Below are 23,325 nucleotides of genomic sequence, written 5' to 3' on the forward strand. Positions count from 1 at the left end.
TGAAAACAACGGGTTTAGACCAGAGGTGGCTTCCAAAAATCTCTTTCTGGGCTAAGATGCTGCAATTATGTGACTTATTACGCAATATTTGAAAAAAACCTGAAATAAATTGGCAAAGAGAATCTGAGTGAGTATGATAGTGAGTTTTTGTGATGTGGCAGAAGTAATTGTGTACAACTACTATTTTTACAATATATTTCATTCTTAAACCACACTTCATAAATTCCCTTTCATTTCTACCCTATGTACCTTTATAATACCCAGGGAACAACAAAAGAGGCATATTCAACTGAAGAAATTTATTTACTTTTTTTTTCTAGGTACATAGATGACATAATTATAGACAAGTTTTGATACATAGGAAAACCCTTCTGTCCACCTTTTTGCTAAATGAATCATCACAATAATTTTTACAATTTTTAAAACAATACACAGCTTTCTTGGGCTGAAGCAATCGCAAGAACATATTGGTACTGGTATATTACAGCTACTTACAATGTTTAAGAACAGCAATGGAGAAAAATAAGTTATTTAAATATTGATTTCATATACAGAAAGTGCAATGTTGTTAGTTGTTATATAATTTGCTCGACAGTTTCTTGTTTATCAATTTAAAATCGAGATAACTTGGACTCAGACTATTGAATTTTTTTTCTGAAAATAATACAGTACACACATGCAGCACTGACTTGGTGAACTGACTCCTTTTGCTGCAATTATGAAAGCAAACTTTGCTCTGTGAGGAACTGATTTTCAATCGACTAGTTATTTCCAATTTCACCTAGACCTGGAAAGAGAAAAGGCCTCTGACTAAGGCAAGGCCAGGAAAATCTACTTCTTGCTTATCCGGGAATGTAAGTAGTGGCTGGGACTGGCTGCACTTCCTTGTAGACAGCTTCAAAGGAAAAAATGACACACAACAGATGTGTAGCTACCTGAGCCAAAGTGCCTCTCCAGGTTTCTCTTGTGCTTTCCAAAGACGACGATTTTCACCCTTCCTCAACGTTCTGCACCAAGTGCAGTGGATTAAAACTGGATATTGCTGAAGCTGACCACCTGCCTTCTGGTATCCACAGGAGGCCCCAAACCACCTCGGTCAAACATCACACACACACATTCAGGCTTTTCTAAGATCAAATTAAAAGTTTAAAGCAAAAGAAGACCAAACAAATACTAAAAGTAAAAAAAAAACAAAAACAAAAAATTTTTTTTAAAAAGCACAATAAAGTAAAAATAACCTCAGATCCCACAGACTAGGAAGCCCTTCCCACTGAAAATGATTCATGGTCCCTGAATTTCACTTCTATGCAAAGGCAATGATTTCCAAAGAAGAATGAAAAGGATACAGTTTGGCATTCTCCGAAACTCATACTCAGAAGGCTCCCTTTTCTGGTACCACTCTGACATTAAGTGAAAATCTTACCGTGAAAATGAACTAACACTTTCCCCTTCTCCTTTGTTACCTATTACCTGACTTTACGTGTGGTCTTTTAGCTCAGCTTAAGCTATGAGCAGGCTCTCTCGGATGTCATGCTGAGGTACTGAAAACGCAGGGCGAGGAGCCCGTTTTACAGTGCCCACCTCACCACACACCTGAAATTCCTTCCAGTGATATAGGAGAGCCCTGCAGCCTCATTACCTTCTAAATGGAATGTCACAGCCCACAGGAATGTCATACCCCACATGACAAAGATGGGCTGTTTTGAAGAGTTCAACAGAAATTTGGCAACTTTAGCTTTTTTCCTACATTTCCACAACTTCTTACATGGCATCTTATAGAAGGTGACTATTATTGAAGAAATATATATTATTCTTTCAAATGCATACCAAAAGCATGAAAAAAAATATGTCACCTGAGAATGTCCTTTTCCTCAGAAACGGATCCAGATATATAAAGCAAATGGTAAAATGGTTTTGTAAGTAATGAAATCACCTTTTTTCCCCCTCCCCTGAGGGATATCATTTGTTTTAATGAGTAGATGAAATATTACAGAACTTTTAAATCAAGGCTCCAAACATTTCTATTGTAAATGATCACACCCAGTGCTTAAAATAGGGTTCACGATAAGAATGTAAAGGAAAATCACTTTGTAAGCAATTGGAAACAATAATTTCTGTTTGCTAGAGAATCAGCCACTAGACTAAAAGAGAATGCTGAAATCAGTCAGAAGACAACTGAAAACAGGCAACTACTTAATACATGGCCAATGTAGCTTGGCTCCAAAATGAACCTTTATTATATTTAAGTGAATTATCTAAATAAGAAAAGATGGAAATAGTATTTTAATTATAAAACCAAAAAAAAAACTTTTAAAATATCTTATAAACTACTTCCCTTTTAAAAAACAACCTCCTTAAATGTTCAACTTACAATGACCTTTTGCAAAGGTGATCTGTTAGCTAATGACTGAATTTTGGAATGGACACAGTCAAGATTCCAAGTCAATACTGCAGCACTATGACCAACGTGGTAACAACACTAAACTGATTAAAATGAAAGATCGTAACCTCAAACACACACATATACTCTCACACGTGATATCTTTGTGAATTTAAGAGCGCCTTTTACCAGATTTGTAGTTAGTTTAAAAACTGAAAGTCAACATGAAATTTGGCCTGATAAACACCCCTATAAAATAAGCCATGTTAGAGTGAGACAATTAGAAAAGCCCATTTCTGCTGGAAACATCCCAGATCCGTTAGATGGCAGTCTAAGATGAAGATTTGGAGCTATGGTTACATGGTAGTGAACACTAAGTTAGATAACTGCTTAAAAGCTTACATTAAGGCAAATAAAAGCTGATTGCTAGAAAGCAATTATTAAAATGTCTCTTGTTTATCTAAAGGAGAATAGGGCTTTTTTTTTTCCTAGTGCAGCCAGATTTTCTTATTTTTGAACAAATGAGCCCGGTCAATAGTGTACAATCACTCCCAAGTCTGTTACTTTGGCCTGGCTAAAGCCCATCTGGGCCTCGGGAACCCTGCAGGGTGACAGACAGAAGGGCTAGAAGCACGCTTAGAAACAGGACAGGCTGCCCCTCCCTCTGCCCCCTGCCCTCACCCAGTGCACCAAGACAGACTGCAGGCAGAGCATTTGTGGCAAGTTGGCATCTTTGTTCTATTGTGTCCTGAAAACAAAAATAAGTGCTTGTCTTTTCTTTGGGGGTCAAAGAGAACCACACCAATTTCCTGGAGGGGGCTTTTCTGGAGAAGAGAGTCCCGTGCCAAGATTCCGAGTTCTGCTGGCCACACACTGGGCCTTTCTTCTGGGTCTGGTCTGCATGTCCAGCCAAGGAGGAATTGCATCAGCATCATAAACACAGTGAACGGGTGGCTCTTGTCCAGGGAGGTCCATTTCGGGCCTGACTACATGGCCTCGGGGCCTGGTGGCAGTTTGAAGAGTCTGGCTGCAGACACGAGCTTACTTATGTGTCTCTCCTCTGTGATGCCAGCCTCCTGAAGGCAAGTGTGGGACAGAGAAGGCACTTGGCCCAGCGTGCTGAAGCCCGCTTCAGTGAGGGCACTGGCGTACATGGGTAGACCGATGGAAACCAGCCAATCCGACACGGATGAAATGCATCCGGGAGATAGGGGCTTCCTACAGATTTCTGTGAGTCCACCGCTTGGGATCTGGGTAACCAAAGAAAGCAACTTATCAAGATTCAACAGGTGTCACTGGAGAGCTCTTTCTTCTATGCCTAAAAGGAACACTATGAAATATTATGTTTATTACTACACTATCAGAAAGGGATAATGCTATGAGATGTCCAAGAACATGACTAGCATCAAGAATTCTTTCCTGGGCTTCCCTGGTGGCGCAGTGGTTGAGAATCTGCCTGCCAATGCAGGGGACACGGGTTCGAGCCCTGGTCTGGGAGGATCCCACATGCCGTGGAGCAACTGGGCCCATGCGCCACAACTGCCGAGCCTGTGCTCCGCAGCAAGAGAGGCCGCGCGACAGTGAGAGGCCCGCGCACCGCGATGAAGAATGGCCCCCGCTCGCCGCAACTAGAGAAAGCCCTCACACAGAAACGAAAGACCCGACACAGCCATAAATAAATAAATAGATAGATAGATAGATAGATAAATTATCTCCTGACTTCTCAAAGGTGAGACAAATCTTCAAGGAAGTGTTGGAGGTTCCAGAAGGTACTTGGAATTAGACCTAACCCCAATTATGTGTGTAAGTCTCCAAACTGTAATCATTTATATTTCTGGCTATTTTGTCTCATGGTGGTCACACTCTTCAACTAATGATCCTTACGGTGCTTGAAGAAGCAAACCTACGTGATAGTGTGAAAAGTAAGATACTCAGTGGGTAAGGTTTTTATAAAGTAGATTTTCTTCTGTATTTGGGATCTACATTAACATCCAGAAAATTAAGCATTTAATCAATATAGTCATAAAGAATTAAAAATACAATAATAAATGTTGGCTAGGGCAGGGAAACGGACATCTATACTTGAATCCTGAGAAGGCCAAATGCTACACCTCTCAGAAAGGCAATTTACCACCAAACGTGCAAACCCTTAAGATTTTGTGCAGTCTTGTTGAAGCAAATCCTCTTCAAGGAATATATCCTCAGAAATTAACCCCAAAAGTCTACAAAAATTTATTAACCAGGAGGTTCTTCACTCAATTGTTTAAAATAAACAGCTGGAAAAAATCTAAATGTTTCAACAATGTGGAACTGGCTAAACTAGGACATAGCTACTAGAGCACTTTGAAAAACTGATAATATAAAAGAAATTTTAGTAACAAAGAAAGAGGTTCACCACCTGATAACTGAAAACAATAAGGTTTGCAAACTCTTCATGTACTATCATATATGTGCAGAGAAATGACTAGATGGACTTTTTCACAGTGCTGGGGTTATGGATAATTTTCATCTTTTTCTCTCCAAAACGGTATTTTTAAACCTTTGTAGGCTGAATAGGTCTTACTCTCTCCCAGGTGTCTCCCTTCGATAGCTATAATGAACCCTGGGCTACTTAGCGGCTGCCAGCAAGCTCATCATTAAGCTCTAGAACTGAATGGACTTCAAAAAGCTGGGTGAGGGGAGCCCCGAAGCGTGGGCTGCTTACCGCCATGCGGTGCTGCTTCCGAAGCAGCTTCACGCGGATCTGGTCCATGTTGGCGGCAACGTCCCTCTCGGGCTGATCTAAGTCTTCCGCATATCTCTGTACCAGGGCCTCAGGAATCCCACAGCGGCCGTGCTGCGAGGGAACAGAAATCTCTTATCGAGGGTTGCGAGGATCTTTTTCCTTCTCCAAGAACAGCAAACACAAGGTAGGATAAGACATTTCGCTACTAGAAAACAGGACTAAAAGTTTTAATTTGAAGTGAATATATTTTATTTAGTGTCAGGATGGATGTTTTAGAGACAATACTCTTACGTCTTTATCTTTTAAGTAGTTATGAGCTCTAGAAAAATGTTTTGAAATATGGTTAAAACAGGACACAATCATTCTCTATATTGGGGTCCAACGCCCTCACCTCACTCTTATCTGATCATTTTGCAAAATGTTATTGAAGACAGTCTTCTAAACTGCAGGGGAGAAGGGCAAATTTGTGCCCTACAGAGAGTCTACTGTTGGTTCCTCAACTACAGAGTAGAGTTACACCGCTGTATCACTAGACCAGCATTTACTGTACAGTAGAATTCTCACAACTTTCCATTCAAAGGGGTTCATTCACTAAGTATCAGAAGGCAGAGGAGTATTTTATCGTAAGGCACTCTTGGTCATAAGAAGTTTGTAACAAAGACTCCTGGGAATGCATTATAACAATTCATGCATTCCTAGGAGTAACATACAGCTACATCTATTACCGTGTATTTGTATTGAAAGTCATTTTGGTATTGGCAGATCTACTCCTTTATTTTTCTTCAAATGAAAAATGAGTTTTCATTATAGGTCTCAATGTTTTTAGTACAATGAGGTATCTTTTCCCCTGTTACCCTTACAGATAATTATACAGTACAATTATTACATCTGAATAAGGCTCTACAATTTTCAAAGTAGGTTCAGGTTTATTTTATTTGCTCCTATTAATACCTCTAAGAGGCAGTTATGCAGGTCATTATTAATTCCATTTTACGCACAGGGAAATGAAATTGGGGATTTGTTAAAGTCTAAAAACAAAGATGTTGAAGAAGACATGGAAACTGGAACTCACGTCTATCCTTTCAGGAACTGGGTCTAGTACTGACTGATAGCTCTCCCTGCAAAGGATAGCTGCCCCAAATTAAATACAAACAAGTGAAAGAAGAGAAGAGAAAAGAAGGGAAAAGAGAAGAGACCCCTGAGGCCGTGTCTGCATTTAATCTGGGCACTGTGCTACAGGTTCATTTGAACACCAAGCGCGGGGCGGCAGGAGCCCCCGCCGTGGGCCACCCGTACAGTCACTGTGCTTCGGTCCTCGCTGCCAGCTGGCCTTCAGGGGCTGGGAGGTGGGGGGCAATGCCGCTCCTCTCGCCTGGCCCCGCCCGACCTAGAAGAGCCTGTGCAGTGGGGTCAGGGCCTCGGATACCTTATCGGAATAGGGCTCCTCGGTGAGATCGATGCCTTCGGCCCGCAGCTTCTTCTCGGTGAGCATCTCCAGGTCCACCCCGCGGGTGCAGGAGACCTTCCTGGCCAGGGCAGGGCCAAGCCGCACGCCGTGCTCCTGGAGGCTGGCACTCTCAGGCAGCTCCGACAGCCAGGGTGGAGGCCTGGCGCTCGGCGGGCTGCCCGGCTCCGGCACTGGGGGAGGCCTGGCCACTGGCGGCGGGGGACAGTCGCTGGGGCCGCCGGGGCTGCCCTTTTTAAGGGGCAGGCTGGGTGCATCGGGGCCAGGGGCGCTGGGCGGGCCGGGAGGGACAGGAGGCAGCCCGTTGGCGAGGCGCTCCCTGCTCTTCTTGGCGGGGACGGGGGGAGGCTGGGTGGGAGGTCTGGCCTGCGATCTGGCCTCGGGGCCCCTCTGCTCAGCATCCACACCTTCTTTGGTGCCCGGGGGGTGATGTGTCCCTTCGAAATCGAGTCCTTTCCTGTGACCCTCAAGAGGCGTCCTTGTTAAACCGTGTTTAACGGCGGGCGGTTGGGCGTCATAGGTTTTGGGTAAACACGGAGGAGGGGACGTGCCCTGTGAAAAGGCAGCCATCGGGCCATCCAGTTTCTTAGTAGTCGTTTTCTGAGGTTCAGAAAATCTCTTGCTTTGGGTCAGTAGCAGTGCATTGTCAACAGCAGAATCTAGGTTGGGGCTTTGAACCTTTGTGATGGAGGGCGCTGTCTTTTGTGGCACTTTGGGTACAATCTGAGGGGAAGGTTCTGTCACCTCACCAGGCACATCTTTTTCAGGTTCTCCTTGAAGGTCGTCCAGGGAGTGGGATCGGGGCCAAGTCTCCACGGTCTGGGGGCCCTCTAGGGTCTCACAGCTCCGGCAGATGGAAACGGGGAGGCTCCTTCGGTTTTTATTCAAGTCAGTCACACATGGGGGATCACAGTGCTTGGAGGTGTGAGGGGTGAGACCACTGCCCAGCCTCCCCTCCCCTCCCGGCTTCAGCGCGTCTACTGGCTTCGTTAGAGGCAAGGTTGGGTAGCTGCCCAGCTGATTCCTGTTGAAAGACTTCACGCTGGACTCGGCTGAAGATCTGGCAGAGGGGCTGGTTTTCCGAGACTTGCCTACGAGACAAGGAAATATTTTACAATCACATTTTAAAAAGCGAATCCATCAAACGGATGTAAAGGTGTGCTAACGTAACTGAAACCTCCAACTCTTACCTCCCACTGTTGAATTACACTAAGGACGTAAAGTCACCCCTGGTGATGTAGAGTTATTGTGGTCCCATGTTTATTTTTAGAAAGAATTCTTAGTCTTATTAAAGGACTCAGGGAGATGAAAGTTAATTGAGTTATGTGGAAAGAAAATATGCTGTGTCAGGCAATAAAATAAATCTAGGCCTAATGTCTGTTCGTAGCTGCAGTCAGTGTGAAACAAGGCACACCCACACCCCATTTAGGAACCACACTGACGGGATTTCTGTTTAGGGAGTAGTTTCCTAAGACCATGGCTGCAAAGAGGACGTAGGACTGAATTCTGGGACAGGTTCTTTAAATGGTATTCCCCAAGGTTCGCTGGTGACCGCTGAATTCTCAAACCTTTCAAGCCCTCCCCGCTTTGTGTTTTGCTCAGGTGTGTTAAATAAAGGTACCCTAGAAACAGTCAGCTGACCTTGGTACAAATGAGTGAACAAGCTGAAGTGAGGATGTCGCCACAGACAATCTATTAGATACAGATATGGTTCTAATTGCCACTGAAGCTATAGACCTGATTACAATAAAATGATTGTCAGGCTGATAACTTATCAACCGGTCACAGTCTACTTAGTTGACAACTGTTGACTGATACTAATTGCTACTGCTGTCTGGTGAACAGAGCCACCCATGGTAACCCTGAGTGCACCTCACCCCAATCCACTTAAGATTCCTCTTCTGTCTGAGACACGTAAGCTGTCTGAATTTCCTATGGACTGCTTCCCGACTGTTAGGACAGCGAAGCAACAAACTAGGCATGCGGCCCTCTTCCCCCGAAACTGCTCTGTCCTCAGGCCGTGCCGCTGCTGCTCGTGTGGCCCTGATGGATGGTCTACTTGGTAAGTTGTTTTCCTTATGGACCTAATAGTTCCCAACACTCAAATGTTGGTTTTCATTGCGAAGAGAAGAGGACATAGGAGACACACAATTTAGGTTTTATGGCTGCAGGTATTTTAGATGGAATTTATTCACCTCACACAGAAGTCAGCAGAGGCTAACTAGAAACGAGAACGGTGAAGAAGTCAGAAAGGAAAAGATTAGCACCACGTTCACGGCGGTCAGAGAATGGTCTCTTTTCAGAACACTGCACTTTTAAAATCAGTACTTTTCAAAGCAAGAGGATACTTTTTTTTTTTTTTTTTTTGCGGTACGCGGGCCTCTCACTGTTGTGGCCTCTCCTGTTGCGGAGCACAGGCTCCGGACACGCAGGCTCAGCGGCCATGGCTCACAGGCCCAGCCGCTCCGCGGCAAGTGGGATCTTCCCGGACCGGGGCACGAACCCGCGTCCCCTGCATCGGCAGGCGGACTCTCAACCACTGCGCCACCAGGGAAGCCCAGGAGGATCCTTTTTAATGAAGCTTCATTTACAAAACAGATCAAAGTTGAAGTGTGGAGGTTTCTCAAGGCCCAGGTCCACACACCGCCACCAAGGCCCCCATCCTCGGGACCCCGCAGACCACAGTTAAAAACCAGGGCCTTAGGCAGCATGAGCTTCTGAACCAGAAGTTACGGACTGCATAAGAGGGACTGCCTCTGTAAACCTTGCGTTTATTTCTCCACCCGGTGAAACTACTCTCCTAGTAAAACTAGATCAAAATCGTGCAGCTTGGTTTAATGTTTGAGAAAACAAAGGTGGGGAGGTACCATGTCCTTAACTGTTACGTGGACAAAGCAGAAAAGATGGGTGTGTGGGGGCAGAAATGTCGAATCTATTTTGAAAACGTCTTGCTTTTCAAGTGCTTTCGGCTGGTTTGAATTGTGGACTTCCGGCAAGTTCCTATCTTCAGTGTATAATGTTTATGCTCCTTTTCAAAGTGAAAGGTATGGTTGATCCTGTTGTTCCAAAGCCCGTTTAGTAAATGTCTTCTCTGTGCACATACAAGTTTACTTAAGTAAAGTAAACCACTGATTCAAACTGAGTCCACGTGTGTCGTGGGTATGGGAGCCAAAACTGCACATTGTCCAATAACTTCCAAAAACTAGACCATGAGGAGGGCTGGCCCAGTGATGTGAAGTTTGGGGGTCATAACTCTGAGCCCCCAGTCATGCTGTCTGCGGGGACAAAGGAAGTACCATATTGGATGTGGGTAATTATATTCTTTCTGTCTAGCTGGTCTGAAGTTTTGAGATTTTTTTTAAAAACAAAAATGTGCTCTTTAAGATTTAATTATATACCCTTCATTCAGAGATCTGGCTTTCATAAAAATGAAGAAATGTTTGAATAGACTTTTCACATTATTTTAATATGAATATAGATATTTTCATACTGTAATGATAATACTGCTGCCAGGATCTATCTGTTTTTTGTGGGTTTTTTTTTGAATTTTAGAATTTTATTTCTTTTTTATACAGCAGGTTCTTATTAGTTATCCACTGTATACATATTACTGTATACATGTCAATCCCAATCTATCTGTTTATGGAAGGAGTCATCGTGCAACTGCGATCCCTGAACTAACGAGCACGCCTGTTTTCCCAGGGCAGTGTCCGAGCACCGACGGCAGCCCCTGCTCAGGCTTTACTGTCTATTTAAGAAGGAAACTTGAGGTGAGGGATGATGATGATACTGAAGGAACCAAACCTTCCTGCCCTGGCTTTGCATCGTGTTCTCAGCGGGGCTCCTCAAAATCCTCACACTGAAATGAGAGACTCACGGATGACGGTCCCTAGCACTGGGATTTTCTTGCTCTTCAGAATAAATAAGCAAAATCAAATAGGCAAAGAGACCTTTTATGGTACATGTTGCCTTTTGCCTTGTTCCCCAAATAGGTCCACCTATTTTCATCTAATCCATGGTTTGTGAAAGTACTTATAACATACAAACTAAATCCCTTCTGGCTTGAAGTTCAACTAAGCCCCGATACCCCTGGCTGATGTATGATGACATGAAGTAGTTAAGAGTATGGACTTGAAAATGCTTATGGCATTGGCAAGTCAGGTCTAAAATACTGTCTACCATTGACTGAGAGCCTATTATTATGAGTCAGAGTGGTGCCAAGAGGAAAAGAACAAGGGCTTCCGTTATTATTTAATCTCTCTTTAGCATCCTCATCTACAAAATATGCACTGCAGGATCTGAGTGATAATTAGCAATTGCATACGTGCGCACCTAGCCCACTGCCTCATTCATAATCAGTGTTTACAAAGTGCTAGGTATTTTTAATATATTATTATCTTGTCTTAGAATAATCTATAAAAAAAACAACAACTCACATTACCATTTAAGAAGTAAGGAGGAGGACTTCCCTTGTGGCACAGTAGTTAAGAATCCGCCTGCCAATGCAGGGGACACGGGTTCGATCCCTGGTCCGGGAGGATCCCACATGCCGCGGAGCAACTAAGCCCGTGCGCCACAACTACTGAGCCTGCGCTCTAGAGCCCACGAGCCACAGCTACTGAGCCCGTGTGCCACAACTACTGAGCCTGCACTCTAGAGCCTGCGAGCCACAACTACTGGGCCCGTGTGCCACAACTACTGAAGCCCGTGTGCCTAGAGCCCGTGCTCCGCAACAAGAGAAGCCCCCACCAGCAAGCAGAGAAAGCCCGCGCGCAGCAACGAAGGGCCAACGCAGCCAAAAACAAATAAGTAAATCAATTTGTTTAAAAAACAAAAAAAGAGGTAAGGAGGAGTCGGAGATGTAATTTGGCCAAAGTCTTCAGCTATGCCCTATTCACGTTCAAACACCAGGTCTCCCCACTCTAAAGCCCCACAGCTCTTTGCATGATCCAGATGGGGGGAGGGACCTAAACCTCTAAGAGCAGCAGAACAATGGAAAGTTTGGGGTCCCTTTCTCTGACACACAAGTTTAAACTCTTTCCAATTATGTGCTATGTGGGACGGAAGAGTAACTGATGAAAGACCTCTCTACTCATTTCTCAACGTCATCAGTTGCCTAGGTTCCTGAGAGATGTTCCTCCCTCCTAAGGATCTTAATTAAGCACCATTCACCCCGGGAAAACTCCTCTCCCTATTGCCAGTTTTCCCAAAAGCAATGAATGGCTCAGGCTGAGGAAGAAAGACAGTCATTAGCCAAAGCACAGACGTCAAGAAACAGCCCAGTAGGCTTGCGTATGAAGATGCATTCACGATCATTCGTGCTGACAGTACCGTTTTCCAAGTTCTCGCTGCTTTCATAGCATCCCGAGTCTCGTGGAGAGCATCCACTCAAGCCCTGGCTGTCAACAAGCAGCTTCTCCTGGGATCCGGACTGGTCGCTGTTACCTAAAGAAGGTGAACACATAGCATGGGATCGTAAGACGACTGAAAAGCAGGCTCCAAATCAACGGCATCCCAGTTCTATCCTCGGTTCTCACAATACATTTTGAAGCCTTGGACTTTGGAAGAGAACAAATTATTTTAAAGTAAGTGAGATAAAAATGAACGAGTGAGATCAGAACACTTTTCTTTTCAAATCATGTATCACAGGAAGGTAAGTTTGTAGACAGAGGACATAGTTGAAATACATCAATGCCTTTTAAGTTACCCTCAGGCCAACCAGGGAGAGGAGAAATTCAGAGCATCATGTCAAAAGTGGGGGGAGAGCAACCACAGTCTGCACATTCTATAAAGAGGGCATGCCTGGCCTTATGTAGGTTCAAAGTTACAGGAAGACTGTCTTTCAATCATTATGCAGACTAGATGCTTGGTCGATAAAAACGGAAACCAAGACAACATTTTCTACCTAAAATAAGTAGTTGACGATGAATGGCTTTAATTTACTTTTCTTTCTCTTCACTTCGCCTCCCCGCCCCCACACACTCTAAATCAATAAACCAGAAATCTGATGCCTTTTCTTGGGTCATTAAAAAAAAATTGCGGGAAGGCTGAGGGCTGCCATTCCTACTGTCCACTGACCACTTCCTGTTTGTATTTCTCACATGGAAAGCATTTTATAACAGAAATCATGGCGGAACAAGCCCTTAAATTAGAGCACCAAATTAAGAAATGCTATTTTTAAAGTGATTAATGAAAAATTAACTAATTGGAAGCAAAAGAGCAAAACCCTTTCCCCTCCCCCGCACCGAAAGTGGAACATTCTAGAGTGGTGTCCTCATTGTGTGGAGGAGTCTGTGGATTTGGAATGGCCTTTGTTCTAGCCTAGCATGTTATTTTGGAAAATGATACTTATAAAATGAGGGCTTGGAGCTATCAATTACAGCCCAGGAAGAGGAATCAATGCAGTTCGTCCTTGGCGAGATAGTTCAGTGTATTGCAGCGGGCAAACAGACTCCAAAGTGCTGACCGACCGACGGGAATAAAACAGAAGACTTGTCCCTGCCGCTGCAGGAAAATGCAGACTGTGCCTGCATCTTTCGGGATGCCAGCCTCACCACACAGCAGGATACCTGAAGTTATTATGGGGAGTGAAGGGGTCCCTTGCATTGCCTGAAAACCGCAGTTCAATCCATAAGATCATGAGGCCTGTTCAAGGGGCTAGAGCCACTTTCTTCCTGAAGGATCCAATCAGCAGCTCCTTGCAGGAACCCAACAAATTGAGCAAAATTCCCTAAAACTAAAAGCTAGTGTTTCCCCAGTAGGTTGTCCTTCTTCATTAGGGAGAATGAAGAGGCGGGGCATCTCTTAGATGTACTGCACACTCAAGGCCACATCCTCCCCGCACCCCATACTCACTAGAATTAACGCCAAGGCGCCAAGGACGAGAAAGAAGGGGAGCTGGAATCACGGACATTCTCAGAGTCAAGTAAGAGCGAAGGAGTGGGTTGTGGGGCTGAAACTCCATTTGGACATGACCTGAATTTGGACTGAAGGTCTCCCCAACCCCATCTCAACACACACACACACACACACACACACACACACACACACACACACACACACGGAGAAGAATATATGCTAAGACACTGATGAGACATCCCAACATCAAAAGGTGCTTATGCGCAAGGATATGTGCCATTTTCTGGAGTGTAGTTACCTTGCAAAAGAAGGGAAAGGAATGGGATTCTTGGATAGCAGGCCTTCCAATGGGCTTGCAGCACTTATGTCTTTAAAAAATAAGCACTGAAGTAAATATGACAAAATGGTATGTGGATTTGTTTTATTTTTCTCTGTACTTTCCTGCATATTTGAAATAATTCCTGATTAAAATTCTTATTCTTATGAAAATGATTTTGTTAAACGAGAGCTTTCATCTGGCAGACCTAGGAGAGTGGGTCTGGGATCAGTAGAAGGAACTGCCCCGGGACAATGAGAGTCTTTTCCAAATGGAACCCCGCAGGAAGGCTGGCATTCCCCGCGCACAGATGCAACGAGAGAAGCTGCACCCATCTGAGTGCCAAGCCATGATGCAGATGTGCCTCTTGCTCTTGTGGGGGCTGAGCTGGAAGATGTGCAAGATCTCTCAGGTCTCAGCAGGTCTCTGGATCTGTCTAGTCTCACAGAAATGTATTGTGTTCCTCTGAGGTATCAGTTACTTAGAGTACTTCTTAAACACAATGAATTTAAAAGAGCCGAATGTAGCACCTTCTAATCCTAGGATAATCCTGCATCCAGGCACTTGGTGCTCACTGGCACCCCTGAGCACTTGAAGCCTTTGTTTTAGAACCACTAAAAAGAAGTACCAATTTATGTATGCGGGATGTTCTATACAGTGGCACAGCACAGATTCAAAACAGGATTTATGAAGAGGCAAAGAGCCTTCCTTAGACTTGTGAGTGAGCATGATGAGGGGCAAAGATTCCCTCCTATAAAATATGCCCAAGTGCACACCTCAGGACATGATCCCAGGAGGGACAAGGAGTCTTAGCCCTTGCGGCATGACAGAGACAGACCCTGCACCTTATGCTCAGAATTTAGCTTTGCTCCTCCTGTGTCTAAATGCTAAAGGAAACACAACGGATGGAGTTTATAAACCAGCTGTTCTCAGTGGCTGAGGAAGAGCAAATGAGCTATCTTACCGAGCAGATGTGGTCCAGGAGACTAGATGATTGAACGTTAATTGATATTCATATAGCTGGTCGGCCATTCCAGGCACTGGGCCAGGCTCTGACACAACCTGGCCACAGATCCCCAAGGTGTCTCCTGGGGAACTCCAATACTAAAGAGACCAGGTTATAAAGTGATATTAACTCTGAAACACAATTCCCTCCAAATCTATCCCTGAAGGCACTGTGTTTATCTAGGGTTTAGGCATCTATTTGATGGTGTGTCATCAGTTAATTTAGAGGGAGGACTTATTAAGCAGAAGTGAATTGAACTGCACTGAGACACTTGCTTCCATGTCTCTTGGGCCTGATACATTCAGTAATGTACAGTTTTTTTCCCCACCATTCACCATGATTTTGGTGTGTCTTTTAGCAATGGAAATGCTATTAGCTACTGATATCCCTGAAGCAGAGCATTTGAAAGAAAATGCATTTGAATTCAGTAACCGGCAAGGATACTCCCCACTTTGTGATGAATAATTTCAGGAATATTTCTGATGTCAGATTGAAGAATAAAGAGCAAGATAAGACCGGGTTAATGGAGCAAAGGACACAGTATATTCAAATAACTACAGGAAAGCTGTGAGCTCACTAAATTCTCTTCATTGGTGGTAAAAATGAGCTATCATTTTAGCTGAGAAATCGCAGCATGGAATTCTCTGCCATACATATTCACTTGAGATTATTTCCTGCTTCTTTAACGCAAGCTGATGAATTTCATTTATTCATTAATTAACCTATTCATTCAGAAAACAACTCCTCATGTGCTTTGAGAAGTAATTAACCCTTGGTGGGGCAAGATACTCCCAGTTTGTCAGTTACTCTTGTGCCCAGGTATCCTAATGACCTCCTGAAGGCTGCCCATCCCACCAGCCCCCAAGGTGGCATGAACTGTGTGTCTTAAAAATACTGCAATTCAATTCTCAGTCCCTCAGAGGAGCGTTTTCCTCAACGATTACCTAGAAACATGTCAGGAAAGTATAGGCTAGTAAGGTTTTCTTCTGCTCCTGCATTGGCAGGAAGGTCTGCTTTGGGAATCTATGTCTTTGTGCTATTTGACAGAATACAAAATTGACCTTGGCTTTGGAAAGAGTAGGATCGAATGAGTGACTCCAAGGACCCAAGCATATGCTCGCAGCTTATGGGACGCCTGCTGGTGACCTGAGAATGTGGCGGATCTAACAGTGAACACGTCTGTGCTGGGAAGGACTTACTGTCATATTCCTGTAACAGCTCCACGGCTGTCAAGAGAACAGCTCTGTGCTCTGGGTCCCGGATATTTAACTCGTCCAAATCTTCCTCCTCCAGGAGCTTAAAGGTGTCCAAGTCTTCATATCCATTGAACAGGAAAGTGGGCATGTGCTCCTGGAGGGAAACAAGACAGAAGTGAGTCAGCAGCCCAGCCATGTGATCCACGACCGATGACCGGCCTCAAACCCCTAAACTCTTTTTCTATAGTCATTTTTATGCTAATTCAAAAATTAGTAAGTATCCTTTGTAGCACAGTCTGTACCTCCCAGTCCTACAGTGGGGCAGGCGGGGCACTTCATCCATCAGGGGTTAAGAAGATTTACACTGCAGGCTGAGATGACTCCACTGGCTTGCATTTTAATTGTGCCCTTGCTGTGAGCTGAAGCCTGTAATGCCACCCAGTGTGCAGCGGAGGAGATTCTTCTTTCATTTAGAGCTGCTGAAATCCAGCTCACAGAGACCTGTGACCTCCTCAGTAGCAAGACAGTTTTGCAAGGAGGAAACAGAATCTACCACGTAGACCCCCCCCACCCCCGCTAGATGCCGGGAGTAATGGCGGGAGAGAGGGTGGAGGGGAGAATCCTTACGGCCTCTGAGAAGCCAACCAGGGCGCCAGGAGTTTGTGCTTACAGCCCTTCCTGGTAGCGGCTTGAAGCTCACAGCTCTTTGGACTAGGAGCTCATTGCGACCTGGATTTATGCTATCACCCCCAGCGGAGGTCAAGGGCAGAGTCATGGTGCTGGTAACTATTTCTGTAGGATAATGGGTACTCGTCATAGCAGATGCGGGGCCAGGACAGGACGGAACTAACTTTGAGGTTGATGCGATCCAGGAGATCCTCCACCGACTTGGGCTGGGGGGGTCTGCCTTTCCTCCTCCTCCTGGTGGGGCGCTTGGGCTTCTCCTCTTCCTCGTTGAGCACGTCCACGTAGATGAATTTGAATGTGCCCACCTTGTTGTTCAGCAGGCCCATCCAGGTGCCCATGGGGGGTTTGCTGATTATATCAATGATGTCTCCTTTCTGTGGCCCAGGGAACAAAGATCTTTCCGTTAGGTACACTTCCAAGCATGAACCATCTGTCAATCAGAAGTGTGAATCACACGCATGTGAAGACACTAGGAAGACCAGAATCAGGGCTCCACGAGTCACCTGCTACGATTGGGAGTCCGGCAGATACCGGACAGGGCACTCCTGACCGTGCCAGATCTCATGGAGGCCCAAAGGCCCATCCCCTCTGGCCTCCTGCACCGCAGGACAGTGGCCCGAGGTGTCCGTCCACCAGGGCTCAGGGCTGGGTGGGCACCTGGCTCTCTAAACGCCCTGCCCTTACCCAGAGAGCACCTACTTCTTAGAAAAAGAATTCCCACCAATCAGATGTCAGTGGCAACCGCTGTCCTGTAATCGCTTCATACATTTCGTGGAACCCCATCTGTCCCATATGAATGTCACTGATGACAGAGAGAAGCCAGTTACATCTCTTCAGTTGGTGAAAGCACAGAGACTGGAGGGTGGAGGGCAACAGGAATTCTGGAGGGAAGCTGAGGTCAGAGGACAGGGCCAGAGGGATGAGGTGGTGACAAAAGAGGATTAACACGAGACCCTCCTCCATCCCCAAATGCCGGCTGGTTCTCTGTTTCATTTTCCACTACAGAGGTCGAGACCGGCTTATCAAGGTAGCAGAGACACTGGCCAGTCTGCACCACAACAGCCCAGCATTTAACAGCAAGGAGAAGAGAACATCTCCTAAGGCAACAAGGCACCCCGTGTTACTGCTCCAAGGCCAGGCAGACACACACCTTGAGCTTCAGTGAGTCTGTGTCATAGGGGCTGGGCGTGAAGTCGGTGTGCACCCTGGCACGCCCACAGAATGGGCCCCGGTACGGGGGCTCCTCGTCATCACCGTCTTCCGACTTAACACTCTCCCTGTTGCTGGTCGAGGAATCGGTGGTGCTCACTGTTTGACCACCTGTACAGGAAAACAGGCAGAACACGGGTCAATACAGATTTCCTGCACAGCAAAGCTGAAGGCACTGAAGGGGGCTTCCCTGGTGGCGCAGTGGTTAAGAATCCGCCTGCCAATGCAAGGGACACGGGTTCGAGCCCTGGTCTGGGAAGATACCACATGCTGTGGAGCAACTAAGCCCGTGCGCCACAACTACTGAGCCCGCGTTTTAGAGTCCGCGAGCCCTAACTACTGTGCCCGTGTGCCACAACTACTGAAGCCCGAGTGCCTAGAGCCCGTGCTCCGCAACAAGAGAAGCCACCGCAATGAGAAGCCCGTGCACCGCGACGAAGAGTAGCCCCCGCTCGCCGCAACTAGAGAAAGCCCGCGTGCAGCAACGAAAACCCAACATAGCCAAAAATAAATAAATAAATAAATTTGTTTAAAAAAAAAAGAAGGCACTGAAGGCATCACAGGCTAGGAAGGTAAGAGCCAGAGGAGGGAGTCACGAGACACAGCCAAATGTCAGGACCAGAGCAGAGTCCAGGGGAGGATCTGAGTTTTCTGACTGTTCTCCCTAATCAAGCCCCAATCAGACAGGGGCCTTCATCAGGTTATCTTTATGACCAGGGAATCCAGGTGACACCGAGGCTCCCGGATAGAGGACACCACCCTTAACATTCATAACCTCTCATTTGTCAGGCATACTATTTTTACCCCATTTTACAGATGAGGAAACGTAACTTGCTCAAGGCCAAATGCTTTTAAAGTAGTGAGTTTAAACTTGGTCTCTTCCCCCACAGCACTCGGCAGGCACCACCATTGGACCGGGAGTGGCTGCACAGCATTTGTTTCAGGGACATCTGTCATTCTCTTCTCCTCTTATTATTTTTTTCCCCGTTTCTTAGTTGATTGTTTTATTGCCCTGATAGTAATGTTTTAATCGACATTTTGTATTCATGAAAGTTAGGAAGACATCAGCTTTCTTTGTCAAGCCAGAAGAACATTATTGGCACTCCCCACGACCCGAAATGCATCAGGGAAAAATAACATTACATTATTGTGTTGAATTCTGCATAAAATGTTTCTGATTAAGGATTGGAGAATGAAGAGAAGCATCTGTCTTCTCTTTTATTAAATCCCCACTAAAATGCTAACAAAGGAATTGGATTCACTATGACAAGGAAAATGGCAGGGGGCAATGCACAGATGAGAGATTTTTACCAAAATCTGTAAGACAGAAAAGTGGTCAGAGGATCGCTAATTACTACTGTAGCTGGAGGATGTGCCCAGAGGTCAGGAGAGCAACGTGTGCGCAGGAGGGCCCTAGTCCTCTCCTCTCAGTTTGCTGCACATCTTCATGAGCCCTTCCCCTTGACCTACTCCCCCCGAGTCTCCAGATCTTCTGCTGGCGTGCTTCCCCTCTCTCCTCCAACCCAAATCATTACCCTCAATTTTGTGGCACTGCTAGACATCAACTACTAAACAAACAGAACTCTAGGGCCAGCTATTTTGCAGGTCTGTCTCTGTAACAGCACCTTAAGGGTAAGAACTTGGTCTAATTTATCTTTAAACTGCCTGAACCTGACACTCAGTAAAAGTCTGATTTTGACTCCAAGGAAATCATCTACGTTTGCAAACTAGACCTACTCATTGAACTTTGACCGCTCAGAGAGCTCCGCAGACTCTCCACAGAACCTCCGGCTTTGAGCTTGGGCTTGTCCATGTGTTCGCTGTCAGGCTGAGAGGACGGAGGCGAGCCCGGCATTCCATCAAGGCCTGAATCCTGAAATGGGTTTTGACAAAATTATGTTTCACCAGAGTGGATGGGCGTCCTTTTGTAATTCACAGCAGTTTAGCCCTCAACATCAGTCAAATCCATCTTTATACCCAAGTCTGATTCTTTACCCAAAATGTACCTTCCTTTTTCATCTAAATCGTTGCTTCATTTTAAAGTTGTGGTTCATGTAACTATTAATTAAACACTCAAAAAGTATTTTTCATACTCAAATAGATAGTTTTGAAAAGAATCTATCTACCTTGTAGACAAAACATTTTGTTAAAGGCTTAGAGACTCTTAGTATACTCCCTCGTTCAGTAATAACGCTGGACTTCAAATGTAGATCAGATACAACCCCCTAGTAATGTAGTATCCGGAAGTATCATCATAGAATATTTAATCTATTTGAAGGGAAACATTTACACACACACACACACACACCCCACACACACACAAAGCACAGATTCTTATATTTCTGTTTACACAAATTACTAAAATTGGCTAATAAAATACCAACTTAGGACCCAGATATACAGTTGACCCTTGAACAACACAGGGGTTAGGGGTGCCGACCAGCTTTGCAGTTGGCCCTCCTTATCTGTGGCTCTGCATCTGTGGATTCAGACAACCACAGATCGTGTAGTACTGTAGCGTTTACTATTGAAAAAATCCACCTATGAGTGGACCTATGCAGTTCAAAACCTGTGTTGTTCAAGGGTCAGCTGTACAGCAAACATACCATTTTTCTGTCTATAATACAATTTCCTTAAGTCACCCTACGATTTTAGCTTCTTTCGTTTCTTCTTCTGTTGTTAATAAACAGCTGGGAAGTCCCTTTTAGATCAGATGCTGACAGTAGTGACTCAGCAGTACTTCTCACTTTTGGGGTGGACAGCCCCCCATCTGCACATGTAACTACAGCACGCTCATTTGATTTGAGGTGCTAATAGATAAGACAGTATCACACTTTAAAAAGTCTGCAGTCAGAACGGTTTACTGGCCCAAAGAGAACACTTTCTGGCATATTATTACACAGCCACGTGAACACAGAACCATCTAATGGCAACCTGTTATTTGCATAATGCCGAATCATCAGAAGGGCTTTGATGAGATCTGCGGGGCCCTGCAAACATTTAAGGACAATAGAAAGGGCAGCTTCTGATCCAAAACACACTTCTGCTTTACATTTAAGGAAAGCGAGCAAACAACCGCAACAACTACAAACAGAGGGTGCATCGTTAGGAGGTTACTGAAGCTGCAAAGGATGAATTCCTGAGGTTTTCATTCCTCTTTTCTGAATCATAAAATAAGCCACCTTTCCAATTAAAATCTTTTTAAAATGCTTCTGGAAAAAACCTCCCAGTCTGAAAAACAGCAATACCAAATACACACCTCTGATACTGTATGTTCACAAGTGCTTTTTAAAAATTATTAATTTATTCATCACATATTTATTGATTACAAGAAGAGGTACTATTTCAGAGGCTGGGCATAGAGCAGGAACAGAGCAGATAAAAATCCTTATTAAAACAGTCGGTGTCTTTGCTCAAAAGTTTTTTTTTAAAAGCCTTACAATGTTAATTTCCTCTCTCTAAAAAGCATTATAATGATTCCTTCTTTTTTTGATTATGTGAAATGACCGCTTTAAAAAAAAAAACAGAACTAAAACTACAAGACATCAATATAGTAGTAAAATTATAGAAAAATGCTCAAAATGACATGAAAGTTCTATGCTCATGACCCACGAAGCAGGAGACCCCTAGGAATGTAAGTGTATAAGAGCTTTTAGTCGATGTTTCAATTTGGGGGAAAAGCCAACTAAATAAAGCGCTTTAACGCGTGGCACTGCTTTCACTGGCATAAAGTCTGTCTCACTCGAGCGTGCACAGCTCGCTTCATGGATGGGCAGAAATATAGAATCACCATCACTCCCATACCCATAGGGACAAGAGACGAAAAGATTAAGGAAAATGTTCGTGGAGAAGAGATACTGGAGGCAGCCAGACTTCCCCTGCAGGTCTGACCGGCCAGTTTCTCAATCTGAGCACTCTCATCGTTTTGCATGGTTAATTCTTTGTTTCCATGGACTGTCCTGCACATCGTAAGATGCATCCCTGACCTCTATCCTCTAGATGCCAGTAGCACCCAACACCACCCCACTCTAACCCACTGCCACTATTAAAAATGCCCCTAGCCAATGCCCCTGGGGTTGGTGAGGGAGAAAAATCAACACCCCCCAACACACCCCCAATACCCCACGAGAACCACTGTAATAAGCTGAAGATGTGCAGGTTTTGTTTGAAGCACAGCGCCGGAGGCTGGCTAGCTGGTTCAAACAGGGGGATGCTTGGTTTTTAGCTCACCATGTCCACCAGAGGGCAGCAGCTGAGCAAAAATGCCTGCTTTCCCTGCTGTTCTATTTGGTAGATAAAGCAGCATTACCTACATATTTCTTAAGTAGACAAACAGTTCACAAACGGAGACTTCAACAGACTACAGAATGCATACTATTAAGGTGCCAGAGGAGAGCGTTTTGAAAATCGAATGGTCAAAATTATCTCAGGCCCAGCCTTCCAAGTGTCTTTATTCCCTCCACCCATAAAAAGAAGACCCATAAAAAGAAGGTTATGTTCCTAGAGATGAACTTATAGAATTGGGGAAGGGAGTGGTGTCAATTCTGTGATGTCTTAAAGCCTGCAGATAGGGATGGTTAGTGAACACACCCCTGCAGAAACACGATTACTGTGTAAGTCTTACAGCCAGGAAGCACTTTCTGACTTTACTTCTCAGACTTGCTACACGCTCCTAAGAACAACTTATGCTACATTTATTTGAAAAGTCGGCTAAGAAAACTTGACTGTCTTTTTAAGGTTTGATTCTGGTGATGGCCATTGTGGAGCAAGGAATATTTTAGAAAATAAAATCCTTCCTTTGTGTTCTAATTTTTAGTGCTTATTGCATTAACGAATAATCATTTCTTTACAGGTCTGTCTTTTTCTCTCATCTGTACATAGAAGTCAGGGCCTGCTTTGTATTCCCAGCACCAAACCTGGTGCTCGGGTGACCCTAAGCGCTTAACAAATATTTGCTGAATCCAATGTTTGTCTACATAAACCAAGCATGGTCCTGGAGCCTGGTTAATGCCTGTGAATATATTTAGCACCATTTAAAATCTCAGACCAACAATCCTCAGCTTTTCTTGTTGTTGGGAAGAACCAAGGGGGCTTTTCGCTCAGCTGTCACATACCTGCTCAGAGACAGAGCTGCTGTATTTTTTAGACATTCTCTTCCTCATTGTCTCTTTCACTGATTTCACCTTTTTTCCAAGAGAGATTCGGGAGGCGGTAGGTGATTTGATTACTTCTTTATACACAAAATCTCCTTCTTTACCCTGCAAAATAAAATGTTATAAGTATCTTAATCACAGAAAATGAAGCCCACAAACAGGTTTTATTATTCAAACCATGAATGTCCTACCTCTCAGCAAAACATTGGCATGCTCCAGGATCTCCACATTTTTCTTACGTTAACTCAGTGCTATGTTACTTATCTTTTTGATTAAAAATTAAAAGCTATTGACTAAGTGACTTTTGCTTATTTGTTTGCTTAAAGTGGG

At 44.6% G+C, this 23,325-nt stretch overlaps 1 protein-coding gene across 4 annotated transcripts in view; it reads right to left on the reverse strand.

Annotated features, from left to right (window-relative positions):
* Positions 1-284: 284 nt before the first annotated feature.
* Positions 285-23,325, reverse strand: part of SASH1 (SAM and SH3 domain containing 1) — a 185,967-nt gene continuing 162,926 nt past the window's right edge. For all 4 annotated transcript variants that reach the window (XM_060029820.1, XM_060029819.1, XM_060029821.1 and 1 more), the window contains 9 exons: positions 22,957-23,100; positions 19,580-19,715; positions 17,784-17,953; positions 16,798-17,007; positions 15,950-16,100; positions 11,902-12,015; positions 6,532-7,661; positions 5,085-5,216; positions 285-3,630 (listed from right to left, as the gene is read on the reverse strand). In XM_060029820.1, the coding sequence (XP_059885803.1) occupies positions 3,367-3,630; positions 5,085-5,216; positions 6,532-7,661; positions 11,902-12,015; positions 15,950-16,100; positions 16,798-17,007; positions 17,784-17,953; positions 19,580-19,715; positions 22,957-23,100 (2,451 nt within the window). In that variant the 3' untranslated portion in view covers positions 285-3,366. The remainder of the gene's footprint in view (positions 3,631-5,084; positions 5,217-6,531; positions 7,662-11,901; positions 12,016-15,949; positions 16,101-16,797; positions 17,008-17,783; positions 17,954-19,579; positions 19,716-22,956; positions 23,101-23,325) is intronic.

Source organism: Delphinus delphis, chromosome 14 (genome assembly GCF_949987515.2).
Source record: "Delphinus delphis chromosome 14, mDelDel1.2, whole genome shotgun sequence".
NCBI classification, from domain to species: domain Eukaryota; kingdom Metazoa; phylum Chordata; class Mammalia; order Artiodactyla; family Delphinidae; genus Delphinus; species Delphinus delphis.